Raw genomic sequence first — 14,724 nt, 5'->3', positions numbered from 1 at the left:
TTTCCTCTTAATCCTTCTGTTGTCACTCCAGTTTATGACCTTAATCATCTCATAAGTTGAGTTGTAGTAGTTTCTCATCCTATTAGAATAATCTACTTAGAACAGTTCTCTTACACATGATTTAATTAAAAACTTGCAACAGCTCCTTAAATTGTTTAAAAACTAAATGGCCGTGAATTCAGAGTCTTCCACATGTAGCTCCTACCTGTCTTCCACTGCTCTTCATGAATCCTTCACTGTTCCAGAAAAAACTGTTGGGTTCATCTACCCTGACCATCTTAGTCCATCTCCATTTTTCTCATTACCATTGTAGGAATGTAACTTTACATCATTTTTAGCCTAGACCATTGTTGATAGCCTCTCAACTTGTGTTCCTGCCTCTATTCTTGATCACCCTCCAAAAAGTTTATACTCTGCATCCAAATAGATTGTTTTGAAACCAGTATGAATCATTTCAGAACTCTGCTTGTCATCCTTCAGTGCCTCTAAATAATCTTCAGCAGTGGTTCTCAATTTGAATGTGCATAGGAATTCCTTAGTATTTGGTAAAAATGGGGATTCCAGGCTACATTCCCACTAATTCGATAGGCCTGGTATGGGGCCTGGACTCTGCATTTTAACAAGCATCTAAATCCATGTTTCTTCTTTGACTGTGACTCAAAGTAGAAAATACATTTTATTTACCTGGTCAGTCCATACACTTGCACACAAAGATAAAAACCAATACTATTACTACATGCAATCCACTCTCTATTCTATTCCATTTCTTCCCATTCCATTTTTTTTTTAAAGAAAATGCTAACTTAGTCTAATAGTTTTTAATTTTTTTTTATGTCTAAGGGTCCTAAACATATTTTACCCTGATGCAAGTGATCCATGGACAACACTTTGATAAACTCTGATACACTTGCTAAAGTTAACTTTTGAAGCATGACACTCAAAGCCCTTCATAGTCTGATCCTTGTTTTTTATTCCAACTTTTCATCTCCATCTTTCATTCTCTGCTTCAACTTTTTCCCTCCTCCTAACACTAAGTGCATACACACACACTTTGGTTTTGCCATTCTGAACTATGTGCCATGTTAGAAGAGCCACATTCCGTCTTGCCACTGCGCTGTTATACAGGCATTTTCCTTGTGTGGAATGCCCTGATCTACAATACTTGGTGAATTCTTCCTGCTCAGGCTTCAAGTTTAAACTTAAGGGTCACCTCTTTCAGGCTTTTCTTGACCTTTCTAAACAGTGAAGTATTCTGTCTGTTTTCCAAAGGTGCTGTATATATTTCTAATATGGTTTTGTTATAACGCAGTTTACATGTTTCCTCTTCACTAAATCATGAGACTCTGAAGAGCAGGGACTATGCATCTCTGATACTTAGCCCTTGTCTGGCACATGATAGAGGCTTAATTAAAATTTTTTTAAATAATAAATGAACAAATTAATGAATAAACATGCCTTATTTGTACTTATGTACCAAAAATATTCAAGTTGTTTTCCTTATCAGAAATGGCCTGAAAGCCTTTTTAGTTTTCTCAGCCCAGGATAATATTTTCTAATTATATTATTCACTCAGCTATTAACATGAAAAGCTTTGTGACATCTATTGGATCGTTTAATTCTTCAGCAGTTGTCTTCTGAGACGAATTTCTTGCTCTTTGTGGACAGGATCTATGATGGAACTTGTTTATATTTCACTTTGGCACATAAACAAAGTGTTTGTATCACTTATTTTAAATATCTATCTTCACAACTAAGTGCCTTGAGGTGGTAAGTTTCCTACCTACATACAGTAGGTTACCCATCTTTACTATTTATGCATTCATTTGTTACTTTGTAGTGAGATTATAGCCAGTACAGTGTGACCTGATTGAAAATGAGGAAACAAAGCTGTAACTATTGGAAGCTGTTATTTACAGTGAAAATTCAAAGACATATACAAAGAGATTATTAAAATAATAAATTTAAAAGGGTGAATGGATGTAAAGTTAATATGCAAAATTCAGTTTTATTCCTATGCATCAGCAGCAAATAATTAAAGGAAATACTGTTAGAAACTATAAAGTACATAGCAACATATGTAAGAAATGATGTGTTTTGTGCCAGTCCCTTCTGGCCTGCAAAGTTTCTGTTGAGAAATCAGCTGACAGTCTTATAGGAGCACCCTTGTAAGTAGCCAACTGCTTTTCTCTTGCTGCTTTTAAGATTCTCTTTGTCTTTAACCTTTGGCATTTTAATTACGATGTGTCTTGGTGAAGGCGTCTTTGGGTTCATCTTACTTGAGACTCTTGGAGCTTCCTGGACTTGTATGTCTATTTCCTTCACCAGGTTAGGAAAGTTTTCCATCATTATTTCTTCAAGTAGGAGGTTTTCAATTCCTTGCTCTCTCTCTTCGCCTGGCACTGCTATAATGCGAATGTTGGTACACTTGATGTTCTCCCAGAGGCCTCTTTCAAGCTACCCTCATTTTTTTAATTCTTTTTGCTGTTCTGTTTGGATGTTCTCTGCTTCCTTGCCTTCCAAATCTCTGATTTGATCCTCTGCTGCACCTGCTCTACTATTGATTCCCCATAATCTATTCTTCATTTCAATTAGTGTATTCTTCATTTCTGACTAGTTCTTTTTTATGTTTTCTATCTCTATTTTTATGTTTCCTATCTCTTTGTTGATGTTTTTAGTGAGTTTATCTACTCTTCCCCTAAGTGCATTGAGCATCCTTATAACTAGCATTTTTAACTTTGCATCTGGTAGATGGCTTGTCTCCACCTCATTTAGCTCTTTACTGGAATTTTGTTCTGTTCATTAATTTGGGACATACTTCTTTCTCTTCTCATTTTGGCCACCTCCCTGTGTTTGTTTCTAAATATTAAGTAGAGCTCTATGTCTCCTGGGCTTGTGAGAGTGGCCTTATGTATTATGTGTGCTTGTAGGGTCTCATAGCACAGCCTCCTTGATCACCTGAGCTGGCCACTCCAAGGTGCACCCCCTTTGCAGGCTGTGTATACCTTTCTGTATAGTTGAGACGCAATTGCTGTTGGCATGTCAAAGGTAGGGATTTACCATCAGGCCAATCAGATGCAAGGACTGGTGGCAGCTACTGTGTATGTAGGGTCTGCTGTGAAGAGGCCCACATAACAGGACAGGATTTACTTCAGCCCACTGAGTCTACCCCTTGAGTGTGTTTCTTGTGGAGGTGGTTAGGTGGTGCTTTGACGTGGTCTGGAGCTGTCCACTGCGTACACTGGCTCTGGGCCTTCCCAGAAGGTTCAGACCAAGGTCAGCTACCACCTGTGCACTGCCATGGGCCACCTGGCATGAGCTAGAAAGCAATCTACAGATGGCTGCTACTTGTGCTGGGCTTGGAGGTGCCTAGGAGAGGCCAAGCTGTGAACCAAGGCCGACTGCCACTAGTGCTAGTCCAGGTTCCACTTAGCCAGAGATATAGCACACATCAAGGTCAGATGCTGCTTGTTTGAGACTTTTGGAAAGTTGCAAGTGTGAGCCAAGACAGGCCATTCGTATTGAAAAGCCACTGGAAACAGCTTGGGTGGGTAGGAAAGTTGGGTAGAATAGGGTGTCAGGGGATCACCAGGACAGGGCCAGTAGGGTTAGCTAAGTTGATGGAGACTCTGATATGGGTCCCACTTATCAACTCTGTGTGGGGAGACCCCAGAAAAGGAACAATGGCCTCTACCAGCGCTTCTGGCTGGGAGAAAGCTGCCTTTCCAGCCCTCACCCTGACACCAGACTATTCAGTTCTCCCTGTGTGTCCCTAGTGCCTTTCAAGCTGCTGCTCCAGCCCTGGAGCTTAGAGCAAATGAGTCTGAGTAAGTCCATGTGTGGGCCCTTTACAAGGAACATCTGGGATTCCAGAAGCCCTCCATCTCTCTCAGCCACAATCCCTGCTGATTTTCACAGAAGTTAAGGAGACTTCTCTTCCTGACACTGGATCCCTTGGGCCGGAGGCCTGGTGTGGGGTTCAGACTCCTTGCTCCTCATGCGGGACTTCCACAGCTGAGATAGCCCTTCTGATTTTTATTTGCTACATGTGGGTATGGGACCAGCCTGTCCTGTATCTGTGCTCCTCCTACCAGTCTCAGGGTGGCTGCCTCTTTGTATCCTTAGTTGTAGGACTTCTGCTTAGCTAGATTTCAGGAAGTTCTGTATGATGATTGTTCTGTAGTTTAGCTGTAATTTTGATGTGGTTATGGGAGGATTTGAGTACCATTTTTACCGATACCACCACCTTGACCAGAACATCCCTTCCCCTTTTTTTTTAAAATTAGTTTGTCTCCTCATATGCCTGGTTATTTAAGATACAGTATCAGTCATTGTGTATGAAAAATTGTGGAAATTTTAGTCCTAGGATGTTGTTATCTCCCTTCAGAAGACTTTCTTGTGGTAGATAAATGCTGACTATATTTCCACACATTGAGGAAATTCAAAGTAAAATCCCATAAAAATTGATTTTTGGAAACCAGGTAGAATTTTTTCTCTTTGATGTAACAATTATATGACCATGTTTTTAAACTTTGGTTTATTAACTAATTCATTTTTCTTTTATGTGCTGTTTTAAGAGATTTTTAAATAAACTTATATTGAGGCTTAATTTATGGACAGTTAGGTCCACCCAAATATATACTCCCATGCCCACCACCACAGTGAAGATAAGGGACATCTATTTCCACTACCACCGCCCTAGAATTTTCTTGGTCCCCTTCCCAGTCAATTTTCTCTCCCTCCTCTGGTCCCAATCAACTATTAACTTGCTTTTTGTCACCATTGATTAATCTTTTCTAGAACTTCTTATAAATGGAAGCATAATATATATTTTATAGCTGGCTCCTTTTGCCTAGAATGTTTTTAAGATGCATTCATGTTGGTGTATATATCCATAGTTTGTTCTTTTTTATATGTATGACTGTAATAATTTGTATCATTCGCATAGGTTTGTTTTTAAACTTGTCAGGTGCACATAGCAAATTATTTAGTGTGTATTGATTACGCATCTTTGCAATTGAGAAATATTAATGTCTTCAATTATAAATTTTTAAGACTATAAAAATAGATTTTGAATTGGTAAACCTTTCATTGCCTACATAATTATGCCAGTAGAATATGCTGCTGTGATACAGTTATTTGTATCATGAATAGCTTTTTGTTGCACAAATATGTTCTGTGGACTCCTTCAAATGGTAAGCTTAAGAATGTTGTTAATGGGATAATTTTAAATCTTGTGATAGCTACTGTGTCTATGATTGTAGTTTAAATATAAATAGTCAAAATTACATTGTAGTTTTTATTATTGTCTTTAAAGAATTTGGGTTTTAACTACTTTCAACTTTGGTATTTACAATTTTAATACTTTTAGAAAAGTGAAATTTTTCATAAAATTGAATATGTATATTTCATGCTTTTTAAAATATGACTGTTATGATTTATTGCTACAGTTTATGATATTCTTTGAAAAGGCAGTAATATTTTCCTTTGGAACTGGATTTCTTTTTCCATATCAATTTCACAAACTCATTATATTCTTTCATAAAGAATGGGTTTTCAGCCCTGGCTGGTGTGGCTCAGTGGATTGGGTGCTGGACTGCGAACCAAAGGGTGGCCAGTTCGATTTCCAGTCAGAGCACATGCCTGTGTTGCAGACCAGGTCCCCAGTAGGGGATGCATGAGAGGCAGCCACGCATTGATGTTTCTCTACCTCTCAGTCGCCCTCCCTTCCCCTCTCTCCAGAAATAAATTTTTTAAATCTTAAAAAAAAGAATGAGTTTTCATATTTTTTTAGAACTATAAAATTTCCCTGCTACAGGGTTTGTTTGCCTTTTTCGGCAAAACAAAACCAGATTTGCACATAAAATTTCTTATGAAAACTAAGCTATCTTATCTCATCTGGTATCTTCTTGTTATTTAATTCCTAAAATACTGATCTAAATTTCAGTAGATATCCCTTTTGTCATTTTATTCAAAACATGTCAAATCTTCTAGCCCTGGCTGGTGTGGTTCAGTGGATTGAGCAGTGGTCTGCAAACCTAAAGTCACCAGTTCAATTCCCAGTCAGGACACATACCTGGGTTGCGGGCCAGGTCCCCAACTGAGGGTGTGCAAGAGGCAACCGATCGATGTTTCTTTCACACATTGATGTTTCTTTCTCTTTTTCCCGCCCTTCCCCTGTCTCTAAAAGTAAATAAGTCAAATCTTTTAAATTTTCTAATAGAGTTCACCTTTTAAGAATCTAGGCTCTGGGTTCAATTACTTGAGTTTGAATTCCTGTTCTGCCACTTCTTAGCTGTGAAACTTGGGACAAACTTAAAATCAGTTCCTCTTGTACAAATTTAGTAGGTCATTTAGTAGATCTACTAATTTAGTAGCACAGAGTTCTTAACACAGTGGCTGGACTAAATACATGCTTGTTGAATGAATGAATGAATGTCTCTTCTCTTTTGTATATAATTGGCAACCATCTTTGTAAAAATTTGATATTAATGTCAACTTGTTATTCTGCTCTAAACTCCAGATGACTGAGATAGTAACTCTCTAACCATAGTCATAATTTAATGAATACTGCTAGTGACTACGTGATATACTAATGATAAAACGCATTCTTTAGATTGTGTACCATTCTACTTTTGTTAGTACAGATTTGGATGCTACTCAGGGTTATTAGACATATGAGGCAGGGAGGAGAACTTAGCAGGATTTGAGTTCTATGTGAATATTCTACATTCTTTTTTTTTTTTCAAATGTATCAATTAGTCCCTGAACCACAGCTGCTTGATACTGAAGATTGCGACCTCAACGTGGTGAGATTATGTTTTCAAGTTTTCCTCTATGATGAACATGGTAACTTGACGACCACTCTACCTCCTATTGTCTCTAACCCTATTTATGACAACCGTAAGTACTTATATTCTTGTGTTTGTAGCCTTAGCTTGTTTTTTTAGTTTAATTTTAAAAAATTATTTTGGTAATTAGAAAAACAGTGTTTATTATAGGAAACAGTCCAACATTTCTAAAGTAAATAACAAGAGTTTGTCCCCTATAGTAAATCTCTTCTCATTTCATTCTCCAAAGATAGTCACTGTCCTCTGGTACATACTTCACCAGTTTCTTCTTCATATATATACAAATGCATCATCATCATCACCCACACAATATATTTTTGGCAACTGTAAAAAAATTATCAGTGATCTTTTTTTTTAAATTTTTTTCCCTCCTTAGCAATGCATCTTGAATCTCTTTCCCTTTCAGGCACCTTATTCTTTTCAGTAGATGCATAGTGCCTTCTATTGCTGTATCATGATTTTATTAAATCATTACCCTATTACAAGACATTTGTTTTTTTTTCTTTTCTCTCTAACACATTTTACTGCAATAAATATCCTGCATTTGCATATCTCATGCAGATAGGTCTCTGTCATAAATTTGCAGAAGTAGAATGTTGAGAAATACTAGATCAAAGGATACAGATATTTATAATTTTTAAAGATTATGAAATTGCCCTCATACTGTGTGTGTGTGTGTGTGTGTGTGTGTGTGTGTGTGTACTCTTATAAAGGATGACCAGTGGTATATGATTATGCCTGTTTTGTCTGCAGAAGGATAGTAGAACAAAGGGTTATAAAGGTAGATTAGAGTGTTCTTATCATGGAGAACCTTGAATGCCAGGGAGAGTTACTGGATTATTACCCAGAGAATAGGAAGCATGAAAATTGCATTGCCTTAGGGTTATGGTCATGATTTAAGACGATTAATTTGGTGACAGTGTGTAGGATGGATTGAAAGAATCAGAATTTAAAAGCAGCAAGATTTAATTAGAAGACATGTCATTGCCTAGAAATGAAGTCACTCTAAACCAGGTTAGACAACACAGTTAGGAAAAGAACAGATGTGGATGATTAATGTATTTAGTGTTCTTAATTTACTTACACATGAAAGTTTTTTATCTGTTCTATAAATTGGTTTCCTAAAATTCTCTACTTGAAAAAGGAATAAAATATATTATTAAGAGAGCAACCCATTTAAAACACTCTTCATATTTAGGTGCTCCTAATACTGCAGAATTAAGGATTTGTCGTGTAAACAAGAACTGTGGAAGTGTCAGAGGAGGAGATGAAATATTTCTACTCTGTGATAAAGTTCAGAAAGGTATTTATGTGTTTTTTTGTTTGTCTCATTGAATTCAGAATATACTGGAAATTAATAGATATATTTTACTTTGTTTTCTCATTGATAGTTCTTTGCTTTCATATTCACTAGATGACATAGAAGTTCGGTTTGTGTTGAATGATTGGGAAGCAAAAGGTACCTTTTCACAAGCTGATGTGCACCGTCAAGTAGCCATTGTCTTCAAGACTCCACCATATTGCAAAGCTATAACAGAACCAGTGACAGTAAAAATGCAGTTGCGAAGACCTTCTGACCAGGAAGTTAGTGAATCTATGGATTTTAGATATCTGCCAGATGAAAAAGGTGTGGCTTCTTGGTGGCAATGTTTTATAAATTTCTTAAAATTAGTCCCACTAACAACATTTTCATAAGATACATTGTTATATTTTCTTCATAAGTTACATTTCTTTTCCTGACAATTTTCAGCTGATTTTTCATCGTTAATCTATATGCTCTTTGCAGCTCTTTCTTAGGAAACGAATCTGGAATAATTTCAAAGTATCTATAGAGTTTATCAAAATTTGTTTTATATTTGAGGGGGGCTTTTGGTCTTTATTGTGTCCTTTTTATAGATAACAATCTTACCAATCAGAGAGTGGTCTCCATTTTGCTCCTTTTCTGCCCTTATTGCTGAGTTGGCATTATTCACTTATAGGTGTTTGAAGAAAACAAGATGAATATCAAACTACTTTTTACTAAGAGAAATATATCTTTTACTACTGGCTTAGGATACTCTGCAACAGTTATTCAATCCATATTATGTACATTTATTTAAAGAATTTTCTATATAGGAATAAAACACTTTATTTATTAAAGGAAAAGAAGTGTGATGATTCATTCACATGCTTTTCTGGGTTGTTTTTTTCCCCCCCAACCAGATACTTACGGCAATAAAGCAAAGAAACAAAAAACAACTCTACTTTTCCAGAAACTGTGGCATGATTGTGGTAAGAATGTTTTGGATTAATTCATATTTAAATAGATTTTGTGGGATATTTTTGCTTTATTCAATTTTTCAAATTTTAGCTGATGTTATTCTTTAAATGACATTTAATAATAATGGAAAACCTTTATCACAGCAGTTAATTTTCCTGAAAGACCTAGACCTGATTCCATGGGATCAACTGGTGAAGGAAGATTCATTAAAAAAGGTATTTTATTCCCTATAGATCATTCCTTGTGATCAGAAAAACAAGTGCTTTGCAGAATATATTGGAATTCCATGCTTAGGAATAAAACTGCTTCTTTGATATTTTCTACTCCTGTATATTTTTTTGTGCTTTGAATGTTGAATAAATTGATCTTGGCTTCCAGTGGTCCTACTGGAAACTGTGGTTTTGGGGAGTTATTGTTTGAGAAATTACATTTCATTCATATGGTGATATTTTACTAATTATAGTATATCATGCAAGAAATGGTTTAGATTTGGCCAGTAGTCTGTCTATAAATGGAGTTCTGTTAGAACATAGCCATGCTCATTTGGTTACATATTGTCTGTGGCTGTTTTTTTCACTCACAGTGGCAGGCAGAGTTGAGCAGTTCCAACAGAGGCTGCAAAGCCTAACATGTTTATATCTGGCCATTTGTAGAAAAAAAGTTGCCAACCTCTGGTTTAGATCATTCAACCAGAGTTATTTAGAAGTCTTTTTCCCATTACCTTCTTAAATCAGTGCTTTTTCCTGCTTTAGTATGTATAGCAGTGTAAATAAATAATGTGTAAACAAACACAGAATCCTTAATTTTTTTCTGACTGGGAATGTGTAGTACATTAGTGTTATGTCTTAATATAGCTTAGAAAATTAGGTGGTAGATTTCAGTTATCCCTAATAAGTTCCTCCATTGTTCCACTTTTTTCTTAAAATTGGAGAAATTAAATGATTTTTGTCTATATAGAGTCCCATTAACTGAAATGCTGATATTCATCTTTCATTTTTCAAAAATACCTTTATAGGCCCTCAGAAGATAGATTTTCAGATTTAACTGAAGTGAAATTATGCCAAAATAACTTAGTAAAATTATTTATAGGTATTTGTAAAACAGTAAGTGTCACAAAATTTAGCTTTGGGCTTGTGTAATAATTTTAGTGCTATTTAACATTTTCATGTGGCATGCTTCTCAGTGTCCTTGAAAGTTTTCTTTATTAACGTGTTTGTGCAATTTTTAGAAATAGTACTTTTTCTAATTTTGTTCATTTTGGTTTTGTAAAAATATATTTCTCCTCCCCCACAGAAGCCAACTTGTTTTCTCACGGTGCAGCTTTGGCAGAAATGCCTAGGTCTTCAGGAGTTTCAAGTCAAGCAGAGCCCTACTATTCCCCGTCTGTGACCATCCCCAGTGCGTTGCCACATCATGCATCAGCCATACCCCCGATGGTGCCTCAGCCGTCTTCCAGCTGGTCCTCAGTGGCCCACCCCACCTCATGCTTGGTCAATACAAATCCACTGAGTAGTTTTCCAACAGGGACACTTCCCTCTAATTCACAGGGTATGCCACCATTCCTAGAAATGCCTCTTATGAGTGCTTCTAACGCTTGCCTTTATAGCAGTACTAATGACATAGGCAGAATGGAAGCATCATCTCTGTCATCAGCTGACTTATATGGTATTTCTGATGCCAACATGCTGCCTAACTGCCATGTGAATATGATCACAACCAGTAATGACAGCATGAGGGAAACTGATAATCCAAGACTTGTGAGCATGAATAATGAAAGCTCCTCACGTAACTCAATTTTAGACGCAAGAGACTTGAGACAGCTCCATCAGATGTCCTCTTCCAGCATGTCAGCAGGCGCCAGTTCCAGTACCACTGCATTTGTTTCACAATCAGATGCATTTGAGGGATCTGACTTCAATTGTACAAATAACGGCATGATAAATGAGTCAGGGTCTTCAAACGCTACTAATCCAAACAGTCATGGTTTTGTTCAAAATCAGTATTCAGGTATTAGCTCTATGCAGAATGAGCAATTGAGCAACTCATTTGAATTAGACTTTTTTTCCAGTTAACTTGTAAGATTTAAATATGATTCAAGATTTAAATCCTTTGGAATGTTTGCATCCATTTTAATGTTATCTGTATAGATGCATATTTCTCTGACCAAGACTATAATGTAGGAGGTTTTTGAGGATTTGGTTTTTCAAATGATAATGCAAAAATTTCTTGATTACGGAGAAGTATAAAACTTTGGGTGTGTAGGGGATTTCTTTGACAGTCATCAGTCTTGGCTCTGGAGTTCTTCAGAAAATTTTTAAGGATGTAAATAAAAGATGAATGTTCAGTGCTGAAGCTGCCACTGAGAAAGAGGGATGAATTCATTTTACAACTTCAAGAAAAGCTAGAAAAGGTTGAACATTTACAGACAACTTTTGCTTCAAGAATAGATAAATCCACACAAACTGAACTTCTAGGCTATGATGCTGTGTGGAATCCTATGTGCACTGGAGGTTTATTTAAATTAGTACATATTTCAGCCTACACACAGTCATTATTGACCATTGGCAGTGTATAATGAATCTGTGACATGCTAAATATTGAAAGAAATCAGTTTTTCCAAATTAAAAAAAAAAAAACCCGAATAATTTTGCATATGTAGAATACAAAGTTGGAAACTGCCAGAAAAGGAACTTTCCAAAACAGAAATTTAAAAGGCCTTTAGTGTTTTCTTCTTTTGAAACATGTGACCTGACACTGTGTGTGATAGGAATTCTGTCTTTAGAGTTTCACCATGTTTCCCCAGAACAAAATGAAGAGAACATTAGGATAAAACTCCAGTACATGTTCCAATAGGCTTTTTTATATTTCTTTTGTAATGTATTAATGTATTCTTAGCTAAATGAATTAACTGATATTTGCTTTTAAGCAAATTTAATGTAAAACTTGTAATGGCTATGTCATTGGAAAAATAAACTCATTATTTTTGAGGTACATGGGCCAAGGTGACCCCTAAGGGGTTTTTCTGAGGGTTTTTTGAGTTTCTTAGATTTATATGTAAATCAGAATTCTTTTTAAATGCTAAGTTGCCTCAGGGCGCTTTCAGGGAATGGGAGGGTCTCTACTTTTTGGACTATTTAAATCCGTACCTTTAAAATTGCTTATGATTATTGGTTTCCACCCACATTTTTAAGGGGAAGAAATTTCCTTGGACGTCTTACCTTTCTTGTGTGTCCTTGCTCGCTGTGATCTCATCCAGTTTCATGCCGTCGACCCTGAAATTTTAGCTCTGGCTTAGACCTGTCCTCTGAACTCCAGATTTGGAGGTTACCCATGTGTGTGGAACTGCTCATTTGAACATTGTACATAGAAGTCTAATTAAAGCTCAAATTCAACATATCCTTGATCTTCCCTCCCAACCTTGCTTCTTTTTCAGTCTTTCTCCAACTTAGTAAATGGCAGTGCCATGCTTCTGGTTGCTCAGGTCCAAAACCATGGAGTCATCCTTGATTCTTTTTTTCTTTTATCTCCTGTGTCTCAATCTGGTAGGTTCTACCTTCAGAATATATTCAAAACTGACCACCTCTATTGACCTCTACTATTAACATCCTGTTCCAAGCCACCACCATCTCTTGCCTGGATTGACGCTATATCCTCCAAAAACCCTTTTTATATCCTTGTACTCTTATAGTCTATTCTCCCAAAAGTAGCCAGAATGATCATTTTTAAGCCAAGTCAAATCCTCTCATTCAACTGGTCAAAACTATCCAGTAGCTCCTCATCTCAGAGTAAAGATCAAAGTCCTTAAAATGAGCAGGCCCTCACTCCCTGTCCTGTCTCATCTGCTACCATTTTCCCCTCTTCATTCAGCTCCAGGTACTCTGTCTTAATGCTCCTCTTCAAAAACACCATGTCACCCTTGCTTCAGAGCCTTCATACTTGGTGTTCTCTCCGCCTGAATGGTTTTCTCTCAGATATGTGCAGAGGTCACTCCCCATAGCCTTCAGTCTCACTCAGCTGTTGCCTGATCAAAGCCTTCCTTGTCACTATATGTATCAACACTCCATGTCTCCCCTTCTTTATATTTTTCCATAGTACTTACCTACACATTCATTTGTTTACTGTTTGTTTTCTTATACTGGAATATAAGCTTTGTGAGGGCAGGAATATTTGTGCTTTGTAGAATGCAGTTTGTAGAACAGTGTCTGCCTGATATTAAGCATTCAGTAAATATTGAACATTCAAAGGGCTACTGATACAACTTTGGTTTTTGAAATAAAGATTAGTTTTAATTATTAGATGTTCATGATTTTTATAGTTCTGTTTAATGTGACATTGGCTTTATGTCAGAATCATATACACTCACTAATGTATATGACTTGAAGACCAGCTTCAAGACAGTGACTAATAATGGTAATCCAAATTGTTGGAAGGCAGAGTAATCCCAGTGGAAAAATGATGGTGGAATTTGGGTAAAACTTAATTGTGATGAAATTGTCATGATGCTAAGTAACTTATTAAAGACCTCGTTTATTTTACAAGTAGAGCCTACCATAAATATAACCATATTCTCAGCTAGAAACGTGTCATTTCACTTATATAGCATCCAGTCAAACCACAAATTTACTGGAACAATTAAAACTAGTTAATTTGGTCAAAATAGGGAGTGTGTGAATGTTATATAAATAAAAATTCTGAGATTTTATGGAGCAAAAGAAAAAAGATTAAAGATTAAAAAGAATAAAGCTAAGTACTGTTAATGTTTCTCAGAAATTATGATTTCAAAATGAAACACTCTGTTACATAATTTTAAAAATCGTAAGCACATAACATACTTCAGTAGAACTTGCCAAGGAGAAAGAAAAATCTGAAGACATAATTTCCTACCTGTTCAAAACATGAACCCACAATATTTTTAGGTAGTGGTTGATAGATGGATCACGTTCTTAAAAATACAGAATCCTGTAATTTTTGTATTAGTTTAGCATCGATCAGCTTAAACACTGTTAGAAAATCTAAGTGGATTTTTAAAATTAGATGAGCAATTACCTTGCAGTTTTTCTGTGTAAGATAAGGTGCTGCTACATCTGTGTTGAAATGGGTTTTTCCTAGAATTTATTTTATAACTTAAAAAGATTTTGACAACCTGCTTCCTCTCTATCTCTTAATGTGTTTACACTTTCACCTGTTTTTGTAGCATTTCCACTGTTTCCCAGGAAAAGGTGACCTTATGCCGTTCTAAACTCCACTTATATACTGGATCCCCCAACCCTTTTCCCATTCCTCCTCCTGTTCCCTTATCCTCACATCAGCATTTCGTGCTTTTTTTTTTTTTTTTTTTTATAAACATGGTAAACGTCTTTTCTAACTTAAAGGAAAAAACCTCTCCTGCGGTCCTCATAACGCTTTCCTTCCCATCCAGACTTTTAAAGTGCTTTCCGTCTCCATTTATTCACTTCCCAGTCATGTTTTACCCTACCATCTCTCTCTTTACCCCCTATTTTATGGTATTCTGGGGAAAGTGACCAGTGACACCCTCCCTTGTTAAATTTTTTTATGCTTGAGCCATCTGTAACCTTCGATTTCATTGACCATTCCCTTCTTGGACACACCCCCACG

At 36.4% G+C, this 14,724-nt stretch overlaps 1 protein-coding gene across 2 annotated transcripts in view; it reads left to right on the top strand.

Annotated features, from left to right (window-relative positions):
- REL (REL proto-oncogene, NF-kB subunit) overlaps positions 1-12,057 on the top strand; it is a 36,908-nt gene extending 24,851 nt beyond the window's left edge. For both annotated transcript variants that reach the window (XM_054575414.1, XM_054575413.1), the window contains 6 exons: positions 6,760-6,900; positions 8,047-8,151; positions 8,263-8,475; positions 9,051-9,119; positions 9,252-9,323; positions 10,402-12,057. In XM_054575414.1, the coding sequence (XP_054431389.1) occupies positions 6,760-6,900; positions 8,047-8,151; positions 8,263-8,475; positions 9,051-9,119; positions 9,252-9,323; positions 10,402-11,180 (1,379 nt within the window). In that variant the 3' untranslated portion in view covers positions 11,181-12,057. The remainder of the gene's footprint in view (positions 1-6,759; positions 6,901-8,046; positions 8,152-8,262; positions 8,476-9,050; positions 9,120-9,251; positions 9,324-10,401) is intronic.
- The last annotated feature ends 2,667 nt before the right edge of the window (positions 12,058-14,724 follow it).

This window comes from Pteronotus mesoamericanus, unplaced genomic scaffold (genome assembly GCF_021234165.1).
Source record: "Pteronotus mesoamericanus isolate MK-2021 breed Mesoamerican mustached bat unplaced genomic scaffold, CSHL_Meso_final contig_291, whole genome shotgun sequence".
In the NCBI taxonomy this organism is placed as follows: Eukaryota; Metazoa; Chordata; class Mammalia; order Chiroptera; family Mormoopidae; genus Pteronotus; species Pteronotus mesoamericanus.
The sequence above is the reverse complement of the archived record's forward strand: the minus strand, read 5'-3'. Positions and strand labels throughout refer to the sequence as shown.